General features: G+C 41.2%; 1 protein-coding gene across 1 annotated transcript in view; it reads left to right on the top strand.

Moving 5' to 3' along the window:
* LARGE1 (LARGE xylosyl- and glucuronyltransferase 1) overlaps positions 1-20,035 on the top strand; it is a 345,951-nt gene that overhangs the window by 177,053 nt on the left and 148,863 nt on the right. The window contains exon 5 of the mRNA XM_081210986.1: positions 10,527-10,650. Within this exon, the coding sequence (XP_081067112.1) occupies positions 10,527-10,650 (124 nt within the window). The remainder of the gene's footprint in view (positions 1-10,526; positions 10,651-20,035) is intronic.

Genomic DNA, 20,035 nt, shown 5'->3' with positions numbered 1-20,035 from the left:
CTGCAATAAATTCATTTTGTGAGTCTGTGGACAGACAATGAACTTGAAGCCTCTTACTCCTTTTCTGTGACTCCTCTACACTTAGCATGTGTTCTTGGAGGATGGTGTTCCACCTGGAGAACAGTTCAATGATTCCTAAAAAAGTTTCCATTCTTGGAATCACCATTTTGATGGGTGAACCATTAAATGGTAGACCATGCTCTCCCAAGAAGAGTACAGCACTGATGAAATGCTTTAAAAGGTTATACCATAGCTGTCAACTTTTCCCTTTTCTTGCGAGGAATCCTATTCGGAATAAGGGAATTTCCCTTAAAAAGGGGGGAAAGTTGACAGCTATGGGTTGTACCATTTCACAGCTTCAGTTTTGATTGATGCTTCTAAGATGATGTCAACTCCTCTCTCAGACAGCAGGGCACCTTTCTAGTTCTCACCAAGCTAGGTAACATTCTCTGTGACTGTTGCTCTTTTAATGTTTTGGGATCCTGTAGGAAAGTTTATGCCACTTCCCATTAGAATCACAGCCTTCAGCAAATACCAGTGCAGACTTAGGCACAGAAGTGGTAATATTGACTGTCTTGTGCCAAAATAATTGACATGGAAAGCTACATAAAGTTTGTTTCTCTTGACTCCAGGCAAGCCACATGTAGTTCTCCATTAGTACTTTGGAGTCTCAGTATGCTTTCTGTCATGCTCTAAGGGGATGTATTTGTAGTGATGCTCTTGGGAAGGGACTATTTAAAGCTGCTCCTTTTCTCTGTACAGTCATACCTTGGTTCTCGAACGGCATAGTTGACGAACAAATCAGCTCCTGCTGAAAACCCGGAAGTAAGTGTTCCAGGTTTTGAACGTTTTTCGAAAGCTGGACATCCGGCAACTCTTCCGATTGAGTGCAGGAAGCTCTTGCAGCCAATTGGAAGCCGCACCTTGGTTTTCGAATGGTTTAGGAGTCGAATAGACTTCCGGAATGGGTTAAGTTTGAGAACCAAGGTTCCACTGTAGTAAAATACTGAATGCTATAACTGATCTCCCTCTGTTCAACTTTAAAAATGTTCTCCTGGCTTCACCACTCTTTCTGTCAGTTTCGGCTTTATTCATAAGCAATATTATAAATATAAGTAAAAGGTACAGCTGTGCTTGCTTGATCAAAACAACAACAAAGTAGCAAGAGCTCACCTGCAAACTTTGCAGCTCGTTGCAGATTGGCCAAAAGAACTTGAGTTGTAAAAAGACTTTACAATTCCTTGTTAATTATATCTGAGCAACTTTGTTTCTCAGGTTAAGCAATAATTCCAAATTAACAGCACCTTTTGTCAGCAAAAGCCCAAATTAAAATACACAGAGATGAATAATCATCTAATCCTCTATTCATAGTATTAATAAATCAAAGCACAATTAAATATCTTAGGTAGGGGTTTTTAAAGGGACTTTTTGTTGTTGCTTTTATTATACCTTTACAAATATTAACTACCTCCTGGTTTTTATTAGAGTTATTTGGAAAATATAGTTTTACCGGTTGTATACAGTTCTTCATCAGTTCGTGATGATAGTGGTGGAAATGAGCTGTTTTGCCCTTCACTGCTTGAAGATAGACTGCTGTCAGTGACATCACCCACTGCCCTTCACCGGCAAACGGCAGTCCCCTCTGTAGGTGGAGCTTGTCACCTGCAGGAGAACCAAGTCAAGCCTGTCTTCTTGCTTCGCCCACTCATGTTATCTTTCGCTGGGACTTCAGTGCCACCTCTCTGGATATCTTAGGAGAAGTAGGTGGCAGCATGTTGGCAGAAGACAAAGTGGCCGGGGGAAGAAATATTCTGGTGTTTTATGTAAGCTTACACAAAATGTAAATGTTAGTTTTCACACAATATATGCATATGTTTTCTGAGGTCCCAGGGAATTCCTGGCTCTCTCCTTTGGTTCCCAGGCCCCCCTTTTTGACCCCAGATAGGGGTATTATGTGCCCTCTGCACTCCACATGTATCAGTGCATGCAACTGATTGCATAACCAAATGCCTTCCCTGCAAGTGGAACAATATTTTTCTTGAAAATTGTAATCAAGGTGACAGGAAGCAAAGGACTTTTCAATTAGCAAGAACCATCCTGCTGCCAAGCCAGAACCAAACACTCGTGTGGATCTTCCTGATGCAGCCTTGAACTGCACTTGAAAATGATTGGCTCAGAGGTTGAATATGTTATCATTTTAGTTGTGATTTTAAAGGGAAGATTGCTTTAGAGAGGTCTCATCCTCCACTTGACTAGGGCACATCATACAGCAGCCATGTAATTCAGTATAATTAGTAGGCTTTGGGATTGGTAGGCAGCAGGATGCTAAATAGCTGGTGTGTTTAGATAGCTGGGATGATGGTGAAAAGTGAAGCTGTGTGAATGAGAGACAGGGGTAGTGCAGGGTTATGCAAGCTTGCCCATTCTACATTCTTTAACTTTTGAGATGCTCTTAGTTCTTGGCTTTCATGGTAGCCATATTAATTCCCATGTGTACAACATATATATCAGGAGAAATGCAATGTCAGAAGTATTACAGTCAAACCTCAGTTGTCGAACGTAATCCATTCCGGAAGACCGTTCAACTTCCGAAATGTTCGACAACTGAGGCATGGCTTGTGATTGGTTGCAAGAGCTTTTTGCACTCAAGCTGCATTGGCATTCAAGTTCTGAGGAACGTTTGAAAACCGGAGCATTTACTTCTGGGGTTTTGGCGTTCAGGAACCAAAACGTTCAAAAACGGAGCCATTTGAGAACTGAGATTTGATTGTACCAGCATATATATATATATATATATATATATATATATATATATTCCAAAATGGCTCTTCTGATTATGAATTCTAGGTCTGATAAGCAGGCCCAACATTAGCAACGAAGACATATTGAAAAAACCACACAACAACTAGAAAAATAAATCACAAACCTTATCTGGTACTCTTTTCCCTGTACCACCTGTTGGGGTTGCTTTTATGAGTCTTCCAGGTTCTCCTTAACTTGCAGCTGGGTCTCTTCTCACTTTTGAAGGGAATGGCATTGTGGGATCTGCCAGGGCTGAGGTGAACTCCAACAGAGTCTTACAAGGAGTGTACCACACAAGTGACTGCACAAGTAGTAGCCGGTATCCACTGTCATACAGTAAAATTCCATGGGCTGCAATCTCTACAACCACACATATTCTAGAAACATAGTTTATATAATTCAGAACCTCTCTCAGTATTTGAATTATGTTCCTCCTCCCACTTTTATTTATTTATCATTCCAAAAGCTGCAGTAGATAACGTCTGCATCTTTGTTTTGCTTTGCCCCAGCAAAATGTTTCAAAATCGCACTTGAGGTTTCAGATGAAAAAAAGAAGTTTAGTATCTCTAGATGTGCAAACGTATGTGCCCACTCTGTAGAAATCCTTAGCACTTTTAAGTCAGTTTGACACAACTGAGCAGGAGAAATAGAATAGCTCTCGAGTGCTTGCAAGCTGCAATAAATATTCATTGGTACTGCTGCATAGATGGAAGCTTGAACAACCCCTCATCAATCTCCGGTCTCTGAAGTGATGCAGATATTTCCCCAATACAAACTAGGCTAGCATTTGTAAGTGTGCCACCAGGACTGGACCTCGTGTAGCACAGAACAGCACTAACTCATCCTCTGTTCTTTCTTTGTTTTTATCTTTCCAGTGAATTATCCGTAGGGCTAGCCTATCCTCTCTGTGTATATCTGTGCTATATCCAGTTTTAATGTGTATATCCTCTCCTCATCCACAGATTTCTTTGCAGCTTCTCTTCCAAGAATAAGAATCCTGGTGTGCTCTGAGATGTAGGTTTGGCATTGTCCTCCTCCTCCCACTGCAGAAAATACTGTTTCAGACTGTGATGCATCATTTTCTGTAAGGGGTGGATTTGTAGTCCTTTCAGTTTTATCTCTGCAGAGATCTGCCTATACCATCTCCCAGCCCACCTGATGCAAACTCTTTTCTAACTGAGGTATCTGTTTCCCAGTTGTCTTTCTGCACACCTTGCCTAGTACCTTTAGCATGTCATTGTGATCCCCCTGATTCACTCATGCCCATAAGTCACACAATATGTCCTTACTTAGTGAGGCTACTGGATTTTTCTTATCTAAATGTATATGTTGCTTTCTTGGAAGCTTAGCAAGGAGTTCTGTGTACCTGTGATATTGAGCCTGCGATAGCTGTTGCAGTCATTGGGAAAGGAAAAATGCACATGTGAACTTACCATAGTCATTGTCAGACATGGGCCTGATTTGAATAGAATAGTAAACCATAGTTCTAACCCCTTACACGAATAAGCTGCAGTGAACCACGCCATGCACTCCACCCACAGTACTAAATGCACAGCTTCTGGTGGTTATGAACCATGCATCTTAGTCACAGGGAACCACTAGGGAAGATTTCAGTGATTGGCCATAGATACAAGGAACCAGGAAGTTCTTAAGATATCCGGGACTCAAGTTATTACAATTTATTAATTGTAAATTAATACTGTACAAGAACCTTGAACATGACCCTGGTAGCATCTCGCAACCATTGGAAGCTCCTAAACACCATCAACCATCTTAACAGCAGAACTCTGCACCAGCTGAAGCCTCCAGACTAGGCCTCAATAGCAGCCCCACATTGAGGTTACCAATGCATGAATAAACGTGGCCAGGCTATCCCAATTCAATGGCACCTGTAGTTGGTGTGCTAGCAGTAAGTGGTCAAAGGCACTCCTAGCCACAGAGGCTGCCTGAGGCTCAAATGACAAAGAATTATTTAGGGGTGTCCCCCAAACTTTGAACCTGTTCTTTCAAGAAGGAATGCACCTATGTCCAAAGCACACAACTGGCTAATCTCCTGGACATGGAAACCTCTATGAACTTCAAGAGGTCACAAGACTATCTTCAAACTGAGTATTATAATGATTTATAATGAAAAGCCCATTGCACATTACAATTATTATGTAAATTGCAAATAATTAGCACAGACTAATGGAATAGATTTGCTTCAAAAGGCTTACACAGTTTATGGCTCAAGAGAGAAAGGCTACCTACCTGTTTCTGTAGGTTGTTTTGGTTGCTAACCATGATTCTTACTGCTGGTGATTTAGCAGCGCCTTTAGCTGATAAGGAGAACAATAGCATCACTGTGATATGAAAGGAATTTAGAGTTCAAACCATTCATTCTGCCAGTAGGTGGTGGTTTATAATAGATCCTCTCTAAATCCATTTTGCAAATGCTCCTGGGACATCCGTAGCCTTTAAGTGTTACAACTGTTGCAACCTATTCCGTATGTTTTCTTCATTTAAAATTAATGGTGCAAATGCATTAGAGTTCTCACCTTTTCCACTGTTAGGCAAATATTTCTGATTTCCCTGTCCCTTAATTCAAAAGTGAACGTATAAAGTTCTCTCATGCTGTGTGGTACAGGATCAGGACTTGGCAGGGGGCAGTTCAGTGTCATAGGGCTCAATATTCATCCCCTAGGTTCCCAGAAAAGATACAACAACATGGGTGTGTCTCAAGAACTTGCAGTTTATTCTAATCTAGAAATGCAGGCAAATATTTTTAAGGGTAAAGTGTTAGCCTGAAAGCCATTGTTTTAAAATTGCATGGCACTCTAGATTGTGATTTATGAAGATATTGTAGTTGATAATTTCAGAGCTATTGCTCATCCAGCTTGGAAGACCCGACTTCTCACGCTGTCCAACATGATGACCATTACAATTCTTGTGTATATTTGTATTAAGAATAAGGAAAGGAAATGGGATGTTATGGCATTTTGTGCCAATTAGGTTTGCTCACCCATGACAGCTAAACATTTGGAACACATATGTAATACATTTAGTAGTACTCCTCACTGACTTGTATGGATTGAATTTATAATTGTTCATATCTGTGGCTCTATCTTGCCCTATTTCAAAGTTTACTCAATTTGCACCATTATCAAAAACCTTGAAAGTGGTGCTTGTGCAGAAATACAATTATTTATTTATATCCTTGTAGGAAACTCATCCACAGACCGCCATTTACATTCCATCTGTTCAGGGACTAAGAAATCAGCCAGAAACATCAATAACATCTTTATTTCCCAATTTGCTTTCCATTTTATGTGGCTAATTTCATTTGTTAATATTTAGCATACTTGATACTTAACTCCCCGATGGTTTTTAGGTGATGGGAGTCTTTTGTTGTTCTTATCTTAACATTTCATTTTTCCCCCTGATAAGAATTATATGAATAAATTATCTTGAAAGGCCTAGAAAACAAGTACAACTGCATGATCTCCCACAACATTTTATCTGGAGAGTTTCTATTTCTGTTTGGTACCTTTAGGATTTCAATCTTCCAAAAGAGGGAGAGAGAAAGCGAGAGAGGCAGGTGGGGAGAAGTCACCTTGAAATATGTTCTTGCTAATGCAGTATCCAAACAAAACAAAACAAAACAAAGCATTCCAAAGGCACAATTTTATGTTGCTCTTTTTAAAAGTTTAAATTCTGATTAGGGGCGATGGACTAGTGAATCTGTTGAGATTGTTTGACTACAGCTTCCAGTGCTTCTGACCATTGGCTTTGCCAGCTAGATCTGATGGGAATTGAAGTCCAGCAACATCAGCAAAGCACCTTGTTGCTTACCTGTGCTTTAAGATATGTCAGAGTAGCATCATGTGCAAAACTATCCTCCACCAGGAGAAGGGATTTTTCAGTAATTGCTTGATGCTGTGCAATTCTTGCCTCCCAGAAAGCTTGCCTGACAACAACACTTGTTTCCTTTTAGGAGAGCTGAAAACATCATTGTTATGTAAAGCCTTTTTGACAGGTTTTTCCTGTTGTCACCCAGTTTTAAACCAGGTTCAAACTGGTTTTAAACTGGTTTTAAACCAGTTTTAAGCCAGTTTAACATTGTGTTTTTAATTGTCTTTCTGAGTTTTGAAGACAATCACTAAAAGGTGAAATGTAAATTTAATAAATGAGTGAATGAATGACATTTACAATTCAATGGGGCTTACTCTCAGTTTAAGGGAGTATAAGGTTGCAGTGTAATTGTTTGATAACCAAAGAACCATTTCTTATTTACCAACAAGTTGTCGCAAAACTTCCCCCAGGAAACCTCCAGAATATATGAAGTGGTTGCTAATCTGGGCTAATTTTAAAGCATCTGCAGGGTAGCAAATATATATATGGTGCAAAAATAATGTTCCTGCTTTTTGCTTACCTGCTGTGTAGGTAGAAATCCTTTTTAAAACAAATACCTCAAGTGTTTTGATCAGGCTTTTTGTTAGTGTTCTTGAGTCTGATCTTTAAGTTTTAATTGGTTTAGATGAATATAGAGTTGCACATAATTATTCAAGGGATTCAGAGACAAGGTCACATTCGGAGAGAGCTGTGCAGACATGCTTCTGCCAATGGCAGACAACTGCCAATAACAATATTGTGTTCCAGATTTTTGGAAGCAAAAATACCACATATTTGTGGTGTGCTCTACTTTTAGAACTCCATAATATCAACTCCTCAATTGGAACAAATCAATACAACTTCACTGACTGACACCAGCAAAAGATCTGGGTTTTCCCCCCTTCCTCTTCTATTTTTGACAGTGTTTGTTGTGCAGCCATATTCCCAAGAGGTTACACATAATCCTTAGCTGTTTTCCCTCTTTGAAGGAAGGAATTGAGGGCCTTGCACTCTAATACTTGTGTTTTCCAATTCACTGATTTTTGTACTTTGTTTCTCCTGACCTTTTGTCTTCAAGTGAAATGTTTTTTTTCTAATCTCTCCTATGAGAGTATGTAACATTTCCAACTTAATGACATTCTCTTTTCTGCAGTCTTGGTGAAATGCCTGAATTCTCTTTAATGACATGGCACTCAATTCATACCTGTTGGTCAGCAAAAGCTGCCATTCCCTGAGGTTACCCATAGAGGGACATTGGGCTGCTGGCTTGGTCTGTTCCATCTAGTTATCGCTCTTATTTATTTCACTTATGAATTGCTTCCTATGAAGCATCTCAAAGTAATTTCACAATAGAAGAAAGCATCTGTAAAACAATTGCAAATATAAAAACTGTTAAAACGATTGCATGTATAAAAACAGCTTGAAATCCATTCTCGATGCTTGACTGAGATAAAAGCCTCCACTTCAAAGACTTGCTGAAAGGGGAAGGTCTTCTGCAGGCACTGAAAAGGCAATAGAGATGGTCCCTGTCTGATCTGTGATGATCTAATCCACACTAAAGGCCTGATTCAGACATTATGCAGAACAGCCCCCCTGAGAAGATGGTGTCTGCAAAATGTTCTCTTGCAGCTCACAGTGATTGGCTGGGTATATAAAAGATTTGATCTATTAGGTATCCTGGTCCCAAGCTGTATAGGACTTCACCAGTACCAGCCCCTTGAATTTAGCCCAGTACCTAGTTGACAGCCAGTGTAATTCTTTCAGCAGCAGCATAATATGTGCCCAGTGAGCAGCCAAGCTACCAGATTTTACATTAGTTGCAGCTTCTGGGTCAACCTCATAGAGCATGCTGCAGTAATGCAATCTGGAGGTTACCAGCACATGGACAACAGTGGTTGGACTATAGAGGTTTTTGAAACACTCAGCCAAATCTAAATACTTTGTCATATGCATCATAGTAATAATGTGGTTTGCACTGAGATCTCTCCACACACACACCCTTTCGTGTGGAAGGAAGGAGGAAGGAGGAAGGTTCGAATTGTGGGTTTTTCTTGTGTCTCTTTGACTTTATTACTGTGTTTTCTGTGTCTGTATCCAACACTTTGGTCAAAGCACTTGAATTTGGTAGAACCTTTAGGGTCACGCAAAACAACTATTGGAATTGGCTGTTGTTGCAAAATTAGAGCTTGCAACAAAAATAACCCTCTTGGCTCTCTTACAATGGCTATATGAACACATGTAGGGTTGCAGTGCATATGCAGAGCTCTGTGGCCCCAAGGAACTGCCTTGTTCATTTCAGCTTCAAAAAAGTGCTTTCAATGTGCATTGATATCAGTGAGGAAGCATCTTTTTGCTTGTAGTTCACATGCTCACTGAAGATCTGTGAACCTTTGCTTATGTTCTTTACATCCTGAATACTGAAGATATGCACTCCTGATGGTGAATACTGTCATAATGGTTCTCTGTTTTCCTTGCCCCCATTTGTTTCTAGTTGACTTTATTCATTGTTTGCTTTTAAATGTCTATAGAACACTTAAGGAGGAACCAAAAAGGACCAGACAGACATTTCTAAATTACTATATTGAGTTAGACATTAGGAAAGAGAGCAATACTTTGGGTCAACCAAATTAAAGTGTACTAGGATTACGCAATCATGCCAAACACACACTTATTGCAGCACCTTATAAAGCATCCCATCATGGATGAAGAATGGCACTCGACAGATACAACTATTTAACTTTATAAATTCCAAGTAAATGAGGGCACATTGTGCCATTCAGAAGACTGGAAAAGGTTTGAGAAGGATGCTAAAGGCTAATTGGACCATCTGCTGTTTTAGTGGCTTTTTCTTTCTGTTCTTCCATGCTTAGTAGGAAGTTGCACAATGGTAGATAATTTGCATTATTCGTCCTACCATGCAACTTAATCACACAGATTGACTAAGGTCTAGTTCTCGAAGAGCAGAGAGGAACCAAATCTGCATGCTTAAAACTAGTATCAGGAGGTTTTTAATGGTTGATGTATTATTATGTTTTTATATTTTTCTGGAAGCTGCCCAGAGTGGCTGGGGAAACCCAGCCAGATGAGCAGGGTATAAATAATAATAGTAGTAGTAGTAGTAGTAGTAGTAATATGTCAGGAAGAACAATAGGCTAGAACTGTGCAAGGCGGTGGTGGTTGTTTTCAGGGTGTAAGTAGTATTCAGTCATCTGAGCCCTTGCCTGCAGTGGTGCATTTCAGACACAGGTTTATCTCTTCCCATCTGTTCCTTTTGAGATTGGCTGTGGAATGTTCTGCTTCTCCTGAAAAGGGAAGCATACAAGGGAGTGCAAACCTGATGTTTATAATTCCATCATATCCCAAGGGACATAAGGGTCACATAAGAGATCTCCATGCTACTCTAGAAGTAAGTTTGTCACTAAGTGCATAGACGTGACAGTGTTGGTTATTGACCAAAAAAATAATAATCTTTATCCTCTATTCTTCTATTTTTTCGGGAGGTGGGGGAGAGACATTCTTATTACACCAAGTCGGCACAAGGTAATTCAGAAACTTCAAAGCAAATCAGACTAGCACTTTCAGTACACAAAAGAAAGAGAGAGAGAATTAATAGCCTTTGAAGGAGCAAATGCATGAGAGAGCTTTAGACCACAACCGAACTAAAATGGAATACACACACACACACACATACATATATATATATATATATATATATATATATATAATCCCAGCTCATTATACAGCTGCACACACCTATTATAAAAGAGTATGGGTTGTAAATGGGGAGAGCTCCTTTTATAAACAGAGCTCGAAGCTCTTACCAGTGTTATTTCCTTCTCTTTTGTTTCCATCAGACGGAACCCTCTTCACTTCCACCTCATTGCAGATGCCATTGCAAAACAGATCCTGGCAACTCTCTTCCAGACCTGGATGGTGCCTGCAGTGCGCATAGACTTCTATGATGCAGATGAGCTGAAGGTAAAGTAAAACAAAATGCCATCATAATCCAAAGGCTGTTTTGTTGTCTGTTCACCCTGTTCATAATTGTATATAATTGAAGAATCAACAACTAGAGCGGGCATAGGCAAACTCGGCCCTCCAGATGTTTTGGGACTACAACTCCCACCATCCCTAGCTAACAGGACCAGTGGTCAGGGATGATGGGAGTTGTAGTCCCAAAACATTTGGAGGGCAGAGTTTGCCTATGCCTGAACTAGAGGCTTGGGGACCAATTATGGTCTTAAGAGGTGCCACATGACTCACCCATCCCAGTTACAAGGTTTGAGTGACAAAAGCCACACCCAAGTAGTCATACTCTGGACAGGGAAATGATTTGAAGCAGCCGGGGGGGGGGGATTTCCAGTTTGTATGAAAATGTTTAGAAACTTGGCATCTGAAGACAGAGGCATCTGAAGGTTGTGGCAGTAATTTGTATGCCATATCAAATCAGTTCCATGCTAAACTTGATTAAAATCCCGTAAAAAGGTAGAAACAAAATTTAGCAAATTGCTCTGCTAATTAAGGAAATTTCAAACCACTCCATGTGTTAGGAGGAAGTGAAAACAGATTATAATTAGAAGAAATGGCAAAGGGGAAGGATCATATGTCAGAAAATACTCTCACTTAAAAAAATTGAAAGAGATGACTTCAGGATGTTTCACATATTAAGCAGCAGACAAATATTGACCTAGATGAATCTTCCTGCTGAGGACTGCATTTTGAGGGAAATTGAGGCTTCATTATTATTTAAAACACAGAATCCATACACAATAGATTATTTAATTAATTAAAACTGCAATCTTTTCCTTCAGAGTTGCTTCCTTTCTCTTCATTTCACAACTTCAAGAGAGAATTTCTTCCATTGTTTGAGGTGGCTTTACTAGTATTTTGCTCATGATGGCTTCTGCCACTCATCCTAGCCAATGTGGTGCCTTCCAGATATTTTGGCCTACAACTCTCATCCACCCCAGCCAGCCTACCCAGTGATCAGGGATGAGGAGACTTGTAGTCTGAAAAATCTGGAGAGTACCATGCTTTTAAGAAGCTTAAGTTCTTTCCAGGTTGATTTTCTATCCAGATGGCAGTCAATTTGCTCACAAACTTCATATAGTCAAATGGTTGGACAAATTGCTTCCATGCAGGACACTGTAGAGCAGATAAACAGAGCAGATGCTTATGATTTGCTGTTCAGCAGAAAACCAAATTTGGGAAAGTGAATTAGCTTTTTTATCAAGTGCTCTTGAACCTTTCAAGAATCCTTTGTATGCTCTGGGACATCTTCTCTGTATATGGATGCTCACCCCTGAGCTACTGCTGATGAAGGATACATCTGTTCCTGTTTTATTTCTGGAAGTTCAATGAGAAAGCTACCCTCAGAATCTGACAATGTGACTTTGTTTCAAGGGCCCAAGGAGGGAACGTGACACCAGTAAATTTTGAGTTCTGATTTGTTGCAGTAGCACATCTTCATGTCCTGTCACCTTGAGCAAAGAAAGGCAGATCTGCAACACTTCAATACCATTTTTTTCCACCGACTGCAGCATTGTCCTATACATGTCTGTCATGTCTGACCTCTAACAATCCCTTACGCACCTCTTTGTGGCCTGTTAAGCCACTTCTACTCAACCATTTTACTTTAGCTTGAAGGTTCCTACCCTGTGTGAGAGACTTGGTATAGAGTAAGGCCTTACGTGAGTGGGAGACAGGGAGGGAGTGTTTATGTTGCAGTTTCCTTGATACTATACTGCCCTTAATGCTCTGGTTGCAAATTATGGTTAATGCATTCAGTGATTTTTGTGGCAAATGGTTGGCTAGGCATTAGCTGTGTTGTGTGGGTACGGATGGAGGGGATGTTTCAGATTGAGGTTTGTACATTTGCTTGTTTATTATAAAAAATATTTGTGCACCACTAGTCATAAAACTAGTTCACAATCAACATACATATGGTATGTTGAAGATTGCGAAGGTTGTGTTTGAGAGGTGTTGAGAGTAGCGTGGTTGCAGCTTCTATCTCAGTTAATGTATCTTGTGGAAGCAAAGGTACAGCACATAGCACAGCATGTTGTATACTGAACAAGAAAAAATGTGTGGTTTTTTTCCAAAGTTGTTTTAATCAGTTTGGGCAGAAGTTCTCAGTAGTAGTTGTATTTTTAATTCTAGTCTTGCACCGTTTTTCATGGTTAATGCAATAAGGTCAAGTGTTCAGCTTTCCATGAAACAACATCTCCTGCCAAATTACTGTATTTTTCGCCCTATAGGACGCACTTTTTCCCCTCCAAAAATGAAGGGGAAATGTGTGTGCGTCCTATGAGGCGAATGCAGGCTTTGTGCAGCTCTCCGCAAAGCTCAGGAGCCCGGCGCTGGGCTCCCGCGGCTTGCGGAGAGTTGCCTGCATGCTGAAGCCTGGCGCGCTGAGCTCAGCGCACCCAGACTTCGCGCAGTTCTCCGCAAGGTGCGGGAGCCCGGCGCTGGGCTCCTGCGGCTTGCGGAGAGTTGCCTGTTCTGGGGGCTGGGGTCGGGGGAAGCTCAGGCTTCCCCCGCCCCAGCCCCGCACCTGGGGGGGGGGGAAAATAATTTTTTTTTCTTTTATTTCCCCCCAAAAAAACTAGGTGCGCCTTATGGGACAGTGCATCCTATAGGGCGAAAAATACGGTATGTTATTCTATGGGTTACAAAAATAATATTGTGTAAAGTCCATCAGCTCCTTTCTTGGGGTGGTTTGTTTTCTCCTTGTATAGAGTCAGTGTCACGGTCCAGTTTATGGGTGGTTGAAGTCCCGTCTGAGGACGTCGGGACCTGGGGCAAGACGGCAGGGTGGGAGCAGAAATGGGAGTCTGGAAGCCAGGAGTCAGGAAGCCAAGGGTCCAAGGGTCATGAAACCAGGAGTCAAGAAGCCAAACGCAGCAAGTCAGGATGTGTGTTGCTGTGGCAAACAGCCAAAGGGAAATGCTGACCTTATATCCCTTCCCGGCTCTTGCCACCAGGTGCTGTGAGTTACCAATTGGCCTCACCTGTGCGGCTGCGCCTTGCCTCTTCAGAACAAACTTAGCAAAGCACCAATCCTGCGAAGCCCTACTGGTCACAGGGCCTGGCTCCTGCATGCACTCCTGACAGTCAGAATGTATTGTACATAAGTTCCACATTTATGCCTGATACCTGGCTTCCTTGACAACCATTGATATAAATAGTTATAGGCATAGTAAAACTATTACTAGTAGATCTAGGAATCAGATAGAGGTAACTGTAGAACCTTGTTTTCAGTAACAAAATATGGAAGCTTTATTGTGAAAGGATTTCCTACTGTCCAGCCAATACCCTGAGAGCTCTAGAACATCCCTAATTATATATCATTTTGAGGAAGCATTCAGGTTAATGTGTCTCTTTTTTACTTTTGACCAAGAATCTATGGTCAGTATGTGAAACAGAAATTTAGGTGTACCACTGCTTATTGTCTTACAATGTCTTATAGCTTATCCACTAAAAAGTTTTTTTGCTAAACATGGTGGTTTCTACCGAAGCTGTCACTTCCTCCCCTTCTCAACAGAGACTGCTCCTTGGTGTTGAGCTTTCTAGAAATGTCATTAACTCATATATTGGAATTGCTTCTGCACCGAAATAGCTGGAATGAATCATATTGAAAGGTCGTCCTAAAGGGTCACCCTAAAGTTGGGAGCATTAGCCTACAACTCATTTATATTGTACTACTAGCATACTGTAGGTGCTTTATAAATATTAAATGATTGTGAGCAACTGGCCACATTCTTAACAATCTGAAAATATTCACAAAATGGAGCTGTCTGCTGATATCTAGCAAGCAGAAGAGGTCCCTCTGCAATTCCATAATATTCCAGTATTCATTGAAGGGTGAACTGGATTTTTGCAGTCTTATTCACTTTCTCCAGTGCAATTTTGGAGAAAAATCACAGGTAGCCTGGAAAGAGCTCCACGAGGGCCCACCACGTTCAGTTGGTGGTGCCTTGTGCATACCTTTCTTTTTTCCATTTAGCTTCTGTAAAGACATCAGTAATCTGCATCAAATGATGTCATCAGCTTTTATCATAATTAAAAGAATCTTCATACTTGCTGCTGGGGAGCTGCAAATATATTGCTGTGAGTTAGACATACACATCATGATGGCTGGGGGTGGAAGTGTGTGGAGCTGTGGCCCTCCAGATGTTGTTGGACTCCCCATCCATCAGCCCCAGTCAGCATCACCAATGGTCAGAGATGATGAGAGGAGTTGTTGTTGTTAGAAGAAGAAGAGTTTGGATTTGATATCCCGCCTTTCACTCCCTTTAAGGAGTCTCAAAGCGGCTAACATTCTCCTTTCCCTTCCTCCCCCACAACAAACACTCTGTGAGGTGAGTGGGGCTGAGAGACTTCAGAGAAGTGTGACTGGCCCAAGGTCACCCAGCAGCAGCATGTGGAGGAGCGGAGACGCGAACCCGGATCCCCAGATTACGAGACTACCGCTCTTAACCACTACACCACACTGGCTCTCAATGTTACAACAAATAAATTATTTAATCACCTTCAAAGCCACCAATTCAAGGTGATTTACACATAAAATAATTAAAAATGCAAAAAAACCCAACAGCAAATACATTTAAACCAAAACTAAAACCCTAACAAATTGACATTCATGGTAAAGACCCATTTATGCAGCTGTGAAAGTCTGTTCTCTGCAGCATTATGGGCCTGCATATGTAGCAGTGGGCTACAGCTCGTGAGCCAATAAGGTATATAGAAAGCACCTCAGATTTCACACACGATAACAAAAATTGGTTGTACAATATCCTTGGTATGAAAATTGGTTGTATAATATCTTAGGTTGTGAGAAAATGTGGGAATCAGCTAAGGTTGTCTGGGCAGAGGAATAGAATTCTAGCCCCTAACTTCATCTGGCTAGCAGGTGGAAAGACTAAATGCCACGCTTAAGGACTTGCTTGAGTACACTTTCCCTGAAACTGAAGATCAGGACAGGTTGAAGGTTTCGCTTGCTGAATCTGCAACTCTTATTCCCAAGACAGGCATTGTAGAAAGAAAAATCTGACAGGAACATGATTAGCATGTACAGTTGACTCTGGCATTCCTCTGTGTTTGTCAGTAGCACTTCTCTCAGTAATTGTGTTACTGCTTGTTCTTTCAAGCTTAGTTTGAGGTCTTTTTATTATTTCTTATTTATTTTCCGTATAGCCTAGTTTCTGTAAATGCAGTTATACTGGGAGTGAAGGGATGAAGTTACATGATATCAAATTTGAAATAGACTAGTGGTGGCCTAGGGAGCCCTTATTATGCAGTTCTGAATCCTTAAACTCCTTGCTTATTAACTCTTGGAAATATTAGGATAGAGCCCCAAGAAAAAGGAATATTTGATGCTCATACGTATTAATGTGCACTGAATCATGTCCCCACCGTATCCTTTCATCTGTCATTGTTCTTTTTGTGCACTGTTTTATCTGTTTTGGACTTCCAACTTCCATCAACTTCACTCAGCATGGTGATCAGGGGCAATGGAAGTTGTGGTTCATCAACATTTGAACAGTCACAGTTTAGCCACACCTGTTTTATTGTCTGCCGTGCCATCTTTTGAACCATAGGAAACATCTTAATAAAAGGCCTAGAAAGTAAACACAGACATGTGATGTAACAATCACACATCCAGCAATGGAGGAGTGAAATGCTAACAGGGAGACCATCACTCTCTGAAATTTTCAGCACCTCTAAATTATGGAGCCCTTTGAACTGCAGCTGCCTAGCTCAGCTGTCTGTATGTGAACCTTGTCTGTATGTGAAAATCACAACAGTAGATTTTGGATTTGATATCCCGCTTTATCAGTACCCAAAGGAGTCTCAAAGTGGCTAACATTCTCCTTTCCCTACCTCCCCCACAACAAACACCTCTGTGAGGTGAGTGGGGCTGAGAGACTTCAAAGAAGTGTGACTAGCCCAAGGTCACCCAGCAGCTGCATGTGGAGGAGCGGAGACGCAAACCCGGTTCCCCAGATTATGAGTCTATCGCTCTAAACCACTACAGCACACTAGCTCTCAAGTAAAACAGTAGAATAATATAAACACAGCATCAGTAAAAGCAGAATAAAAAAGGCACAGATATAAAAAGTATGAAAATATAAAAAGAGAGCTTCAGTTGGCAGCAAAAAGAGTATAAAGATGGTGCCAGATGAGCCTCAATGGGGAGAACACATTCCACAATTGGGGTGCCACCACTGAAAAGATACTTGGCAGAGGTAGTTGGAGAAGGGAAATCTGCTAAAGAGTGACCTCAGGGGTGATATATGTGGGAAGAGGCTTTTGACCTCAAAGGTCAAAAAGAGTACTCTCTACCCATGAGTTTCACTTGTGGTGCAGGAAGCAAGTTGGCTAGGTCCTTCTGCTAAATCCCCCAGATCAAACCCTCCGGCACCTTACACAAACTGGGACAAAATTGTGACGAATTGTTTGATTCCCATTTGTGTCATTAAAAAGAATTAGAATTGACACAGCTTTGTAGTTAACGGCTGGCTTAGATTGCAGAGATGAATTCGGCATTATGAACATGTTCCCAAGGGGCCATTTGGCCTAGAGAACTTCCATAATAAGTTCAAGGTTAACCTCAGAAAAAAAGTGTCTGGTTTCACAACAGTGATTGACATACCTAAAAGAACAATCAGAAGTGACTCTCAGCCATGCATTGACATATTGCCATGGGTAATAGCCTGAGAGCAAAGGAATTAGTAGCTGTTTGAAGGTGACTCTTCTAATTCAGGGCAGGTATCATTTTTGCAGCTTTCTCTGCTTTGTGCATGAATCTTCCACTGCAGGTGGTATTGTCACGCAATATTGTCTTTCCATTTAATAGGCTGGGGAATGCTATCTAAAATTAATAAGCGAAATGTAGTCCTAAAGTGTATTCATACACAGACACAATCTTCAAATGATTTTTTCCACAAGCATGATCTTAAAATACAAAAATGCATAAAGATATTGAACCCATGTAATATGCAAGAACAATATATAGAGTGTGTGTGTGATTATAAACTTAAACTTAACGACTTCCGGGTTGGCGCCATCGCCGAATGGCGGACTCCCTCCGAGCTCCGGAGGGAGTCTGCTCGGCAGGGGCTGGGTCCTACCGCGCCGGCGACGCGGGGACCCTCAAAAACCACAGGCACGGAGCCCGTGGACATGGGGACTCGGCTGGTACCGTCAGCGCCCTCCCGACTCGTGAAGGAGCCTTTTTAAAGGCTACGGATCGGGTGCCAGGGAGCGGCGTGGTACTGTGAGTCTATCGCTTCCCCTGCCGAGCGCAGCCGCATGCCATTCGTCGGAGAGCGCTGGCTTCTTCCATTGGAAATTCGGACATTTAACAACAACCCGTGAGTAATTGGGTAACCGGGTATAAAAGGAGAAAAAAAGGAATTTTTTTCGGATTCGGCACGAGCGGGGGGGATCTAAAAAGGAAGTCAGTCCCCTCCCTGATTGTAAACATGCTAAAACAAGGACTGAGAAACCAAGATCGATTCAGAAGTTTATTGCTGGCAAAAATATCAATTCCACGATGGGATACTACAAGAATTGTGCTGGAGGAGAAAAGTCGAGGGCGAGAGGGAAAAGGCAACCCCCCCCCCTGGGAACCGGGGCGATTCGGAGAACCTGGTGGAGAGAGATGGAGAGTTTGACAGCTGTCAAAGTAGCTGTCAAATCTTGAGAATACAAAGAGGACTTTGTTACAAGTATTTTGCTGGTTAATTTTGTTACAACTGGACATAAATATGGATACAAAATGTCGGGGGGGGAAGAAACAACAACTTGACTTTTTGGATTAGAGGACACAAAGTTACTGCAACCCCCCTAGAGGGGCTTTGGGACATTACAAGTGGCGTACGTGGAAAACTACTCCGGGATGTGTACTGGTTTTAGCTCCTGGGAAAGTAGCAAAACTGAAATATTGTTTTGTCTACAGAGGTGACAACACAATAGAATCTTTCTATTGAAGCAAGGTAGGAACTGGACGTAAGTTTTTGTTCCTGAATAACAAACCTCTGTAGAGATACTAGATTTCGGAATAAGAATGGTTCTGCAGCTGAACAAGACAGAAACCTGAGAAAGTAAGAAACAAAAGAGCAAAGGACCAACTACGCCACGGAAAGAACAATGGGAGGAGCAACAATGACCAAGGGAAATTAAAGGCCTCTATTAGACTGGATTTTTGAAGTTAAACATTATCAAAACAAGCAAATTCAAAGAAAACCGGCAAGATGGATTGAGGAAAATTTGGCTGTGGACTTGAGACCTCCAGGCCGACAACATACAGACTGATGGACATGGGGAATCCAAACCGGGGAAGGGAGGGGGAATTCTAGAATCCAAAGGCTATGTAACCAACTTTTGGAATCTTCTTCTATCTTCTATCTTTTATCTTTCTATATAACTTTGGTATTTTGATTTAACATGTTTTGGAAAAAAAAGGGGGAATTCGTGGAAGGAAACGGGGCAGATCTTGGGGGGAAAATCTCTGCTTTATTTTGTTAAAGATGAGGAGTGATGTTAGGATTGTAATTTAAATTGGCCAATAGGTACAACATATTAGGTTTAAATTAGGAATGAGAACTTGTGGAACCAACGTAGGGAAAGGGGAATACAGTCGGGAGGGGAAGGAGGGAGTCCCAGAAAGAAGGTTATGAAAATAAGGGTTTAAAATTGGTCTTTCTTTTTCTTTCTTTTCTTTATCTTTTCTATTTTTTCTATTCTGTTATTATTGGAAATTTTAATAAATATGATTATAAAAAAAATAAACTTAAACTTAACACATTGTATAACTAGCAACCTTGTATCCCACTTTGCTTGGGATTTCTAGGAAATTAAAGAATTGGTTTTGAAACCAGTAGTTAAAATCAGTGCAGTTTTGAAAGTTTCAGCCCACCATCCAGTCATATACAGTGGTACCTCGGGTTAAGTACTTAATTCGTTCCGGAGGTCCCTACTTAACCTGAAACTGTTCTTAATCTGAAGCACCACTTTAGCTAATGGGGCCTCCTGCTGCTGCCGTGCCGCCGGAGTACAATTTCTGTTCTCATCCTGAAGCAAAGTTCTTAACCTGAAGCACTATTTCTGGGTTAGCAGAGTGTGTAACCTGAAGCGTATGTAACCTGAAGCATATGTAACCCGAGGTACCACTGTACAAACGTCAGTGAAAACCTTCTCCTTGACATCAGGAACCATCATGCAAAATTGGTTATGCTAACTTAAGAGGTGTCCAAATGCATAGTAGACATACAAGCAACTTTCCTGCCTGAACCAATATCATTTGTCAATCTGGTTCTAAAATCAAATTTGGGTCCTTAACATCCTTCCTGACTCCATC

The sequence above is a fragment of the Podarcis bocagei genome, assembly GCF_964188305.1.
Source record: "Podarcis bocagei genome assembly, chromosome: 10".
NCBI classification, from domain to species: Eukaryota; Metazoa; Chordata; class Lepidosauria; order Squamata; family Lacertidae; genus Podarcis; species Podarcis bocagei.
This window is presented reverse-complemented; position numbering and strand designations above follow the sequence as displayed.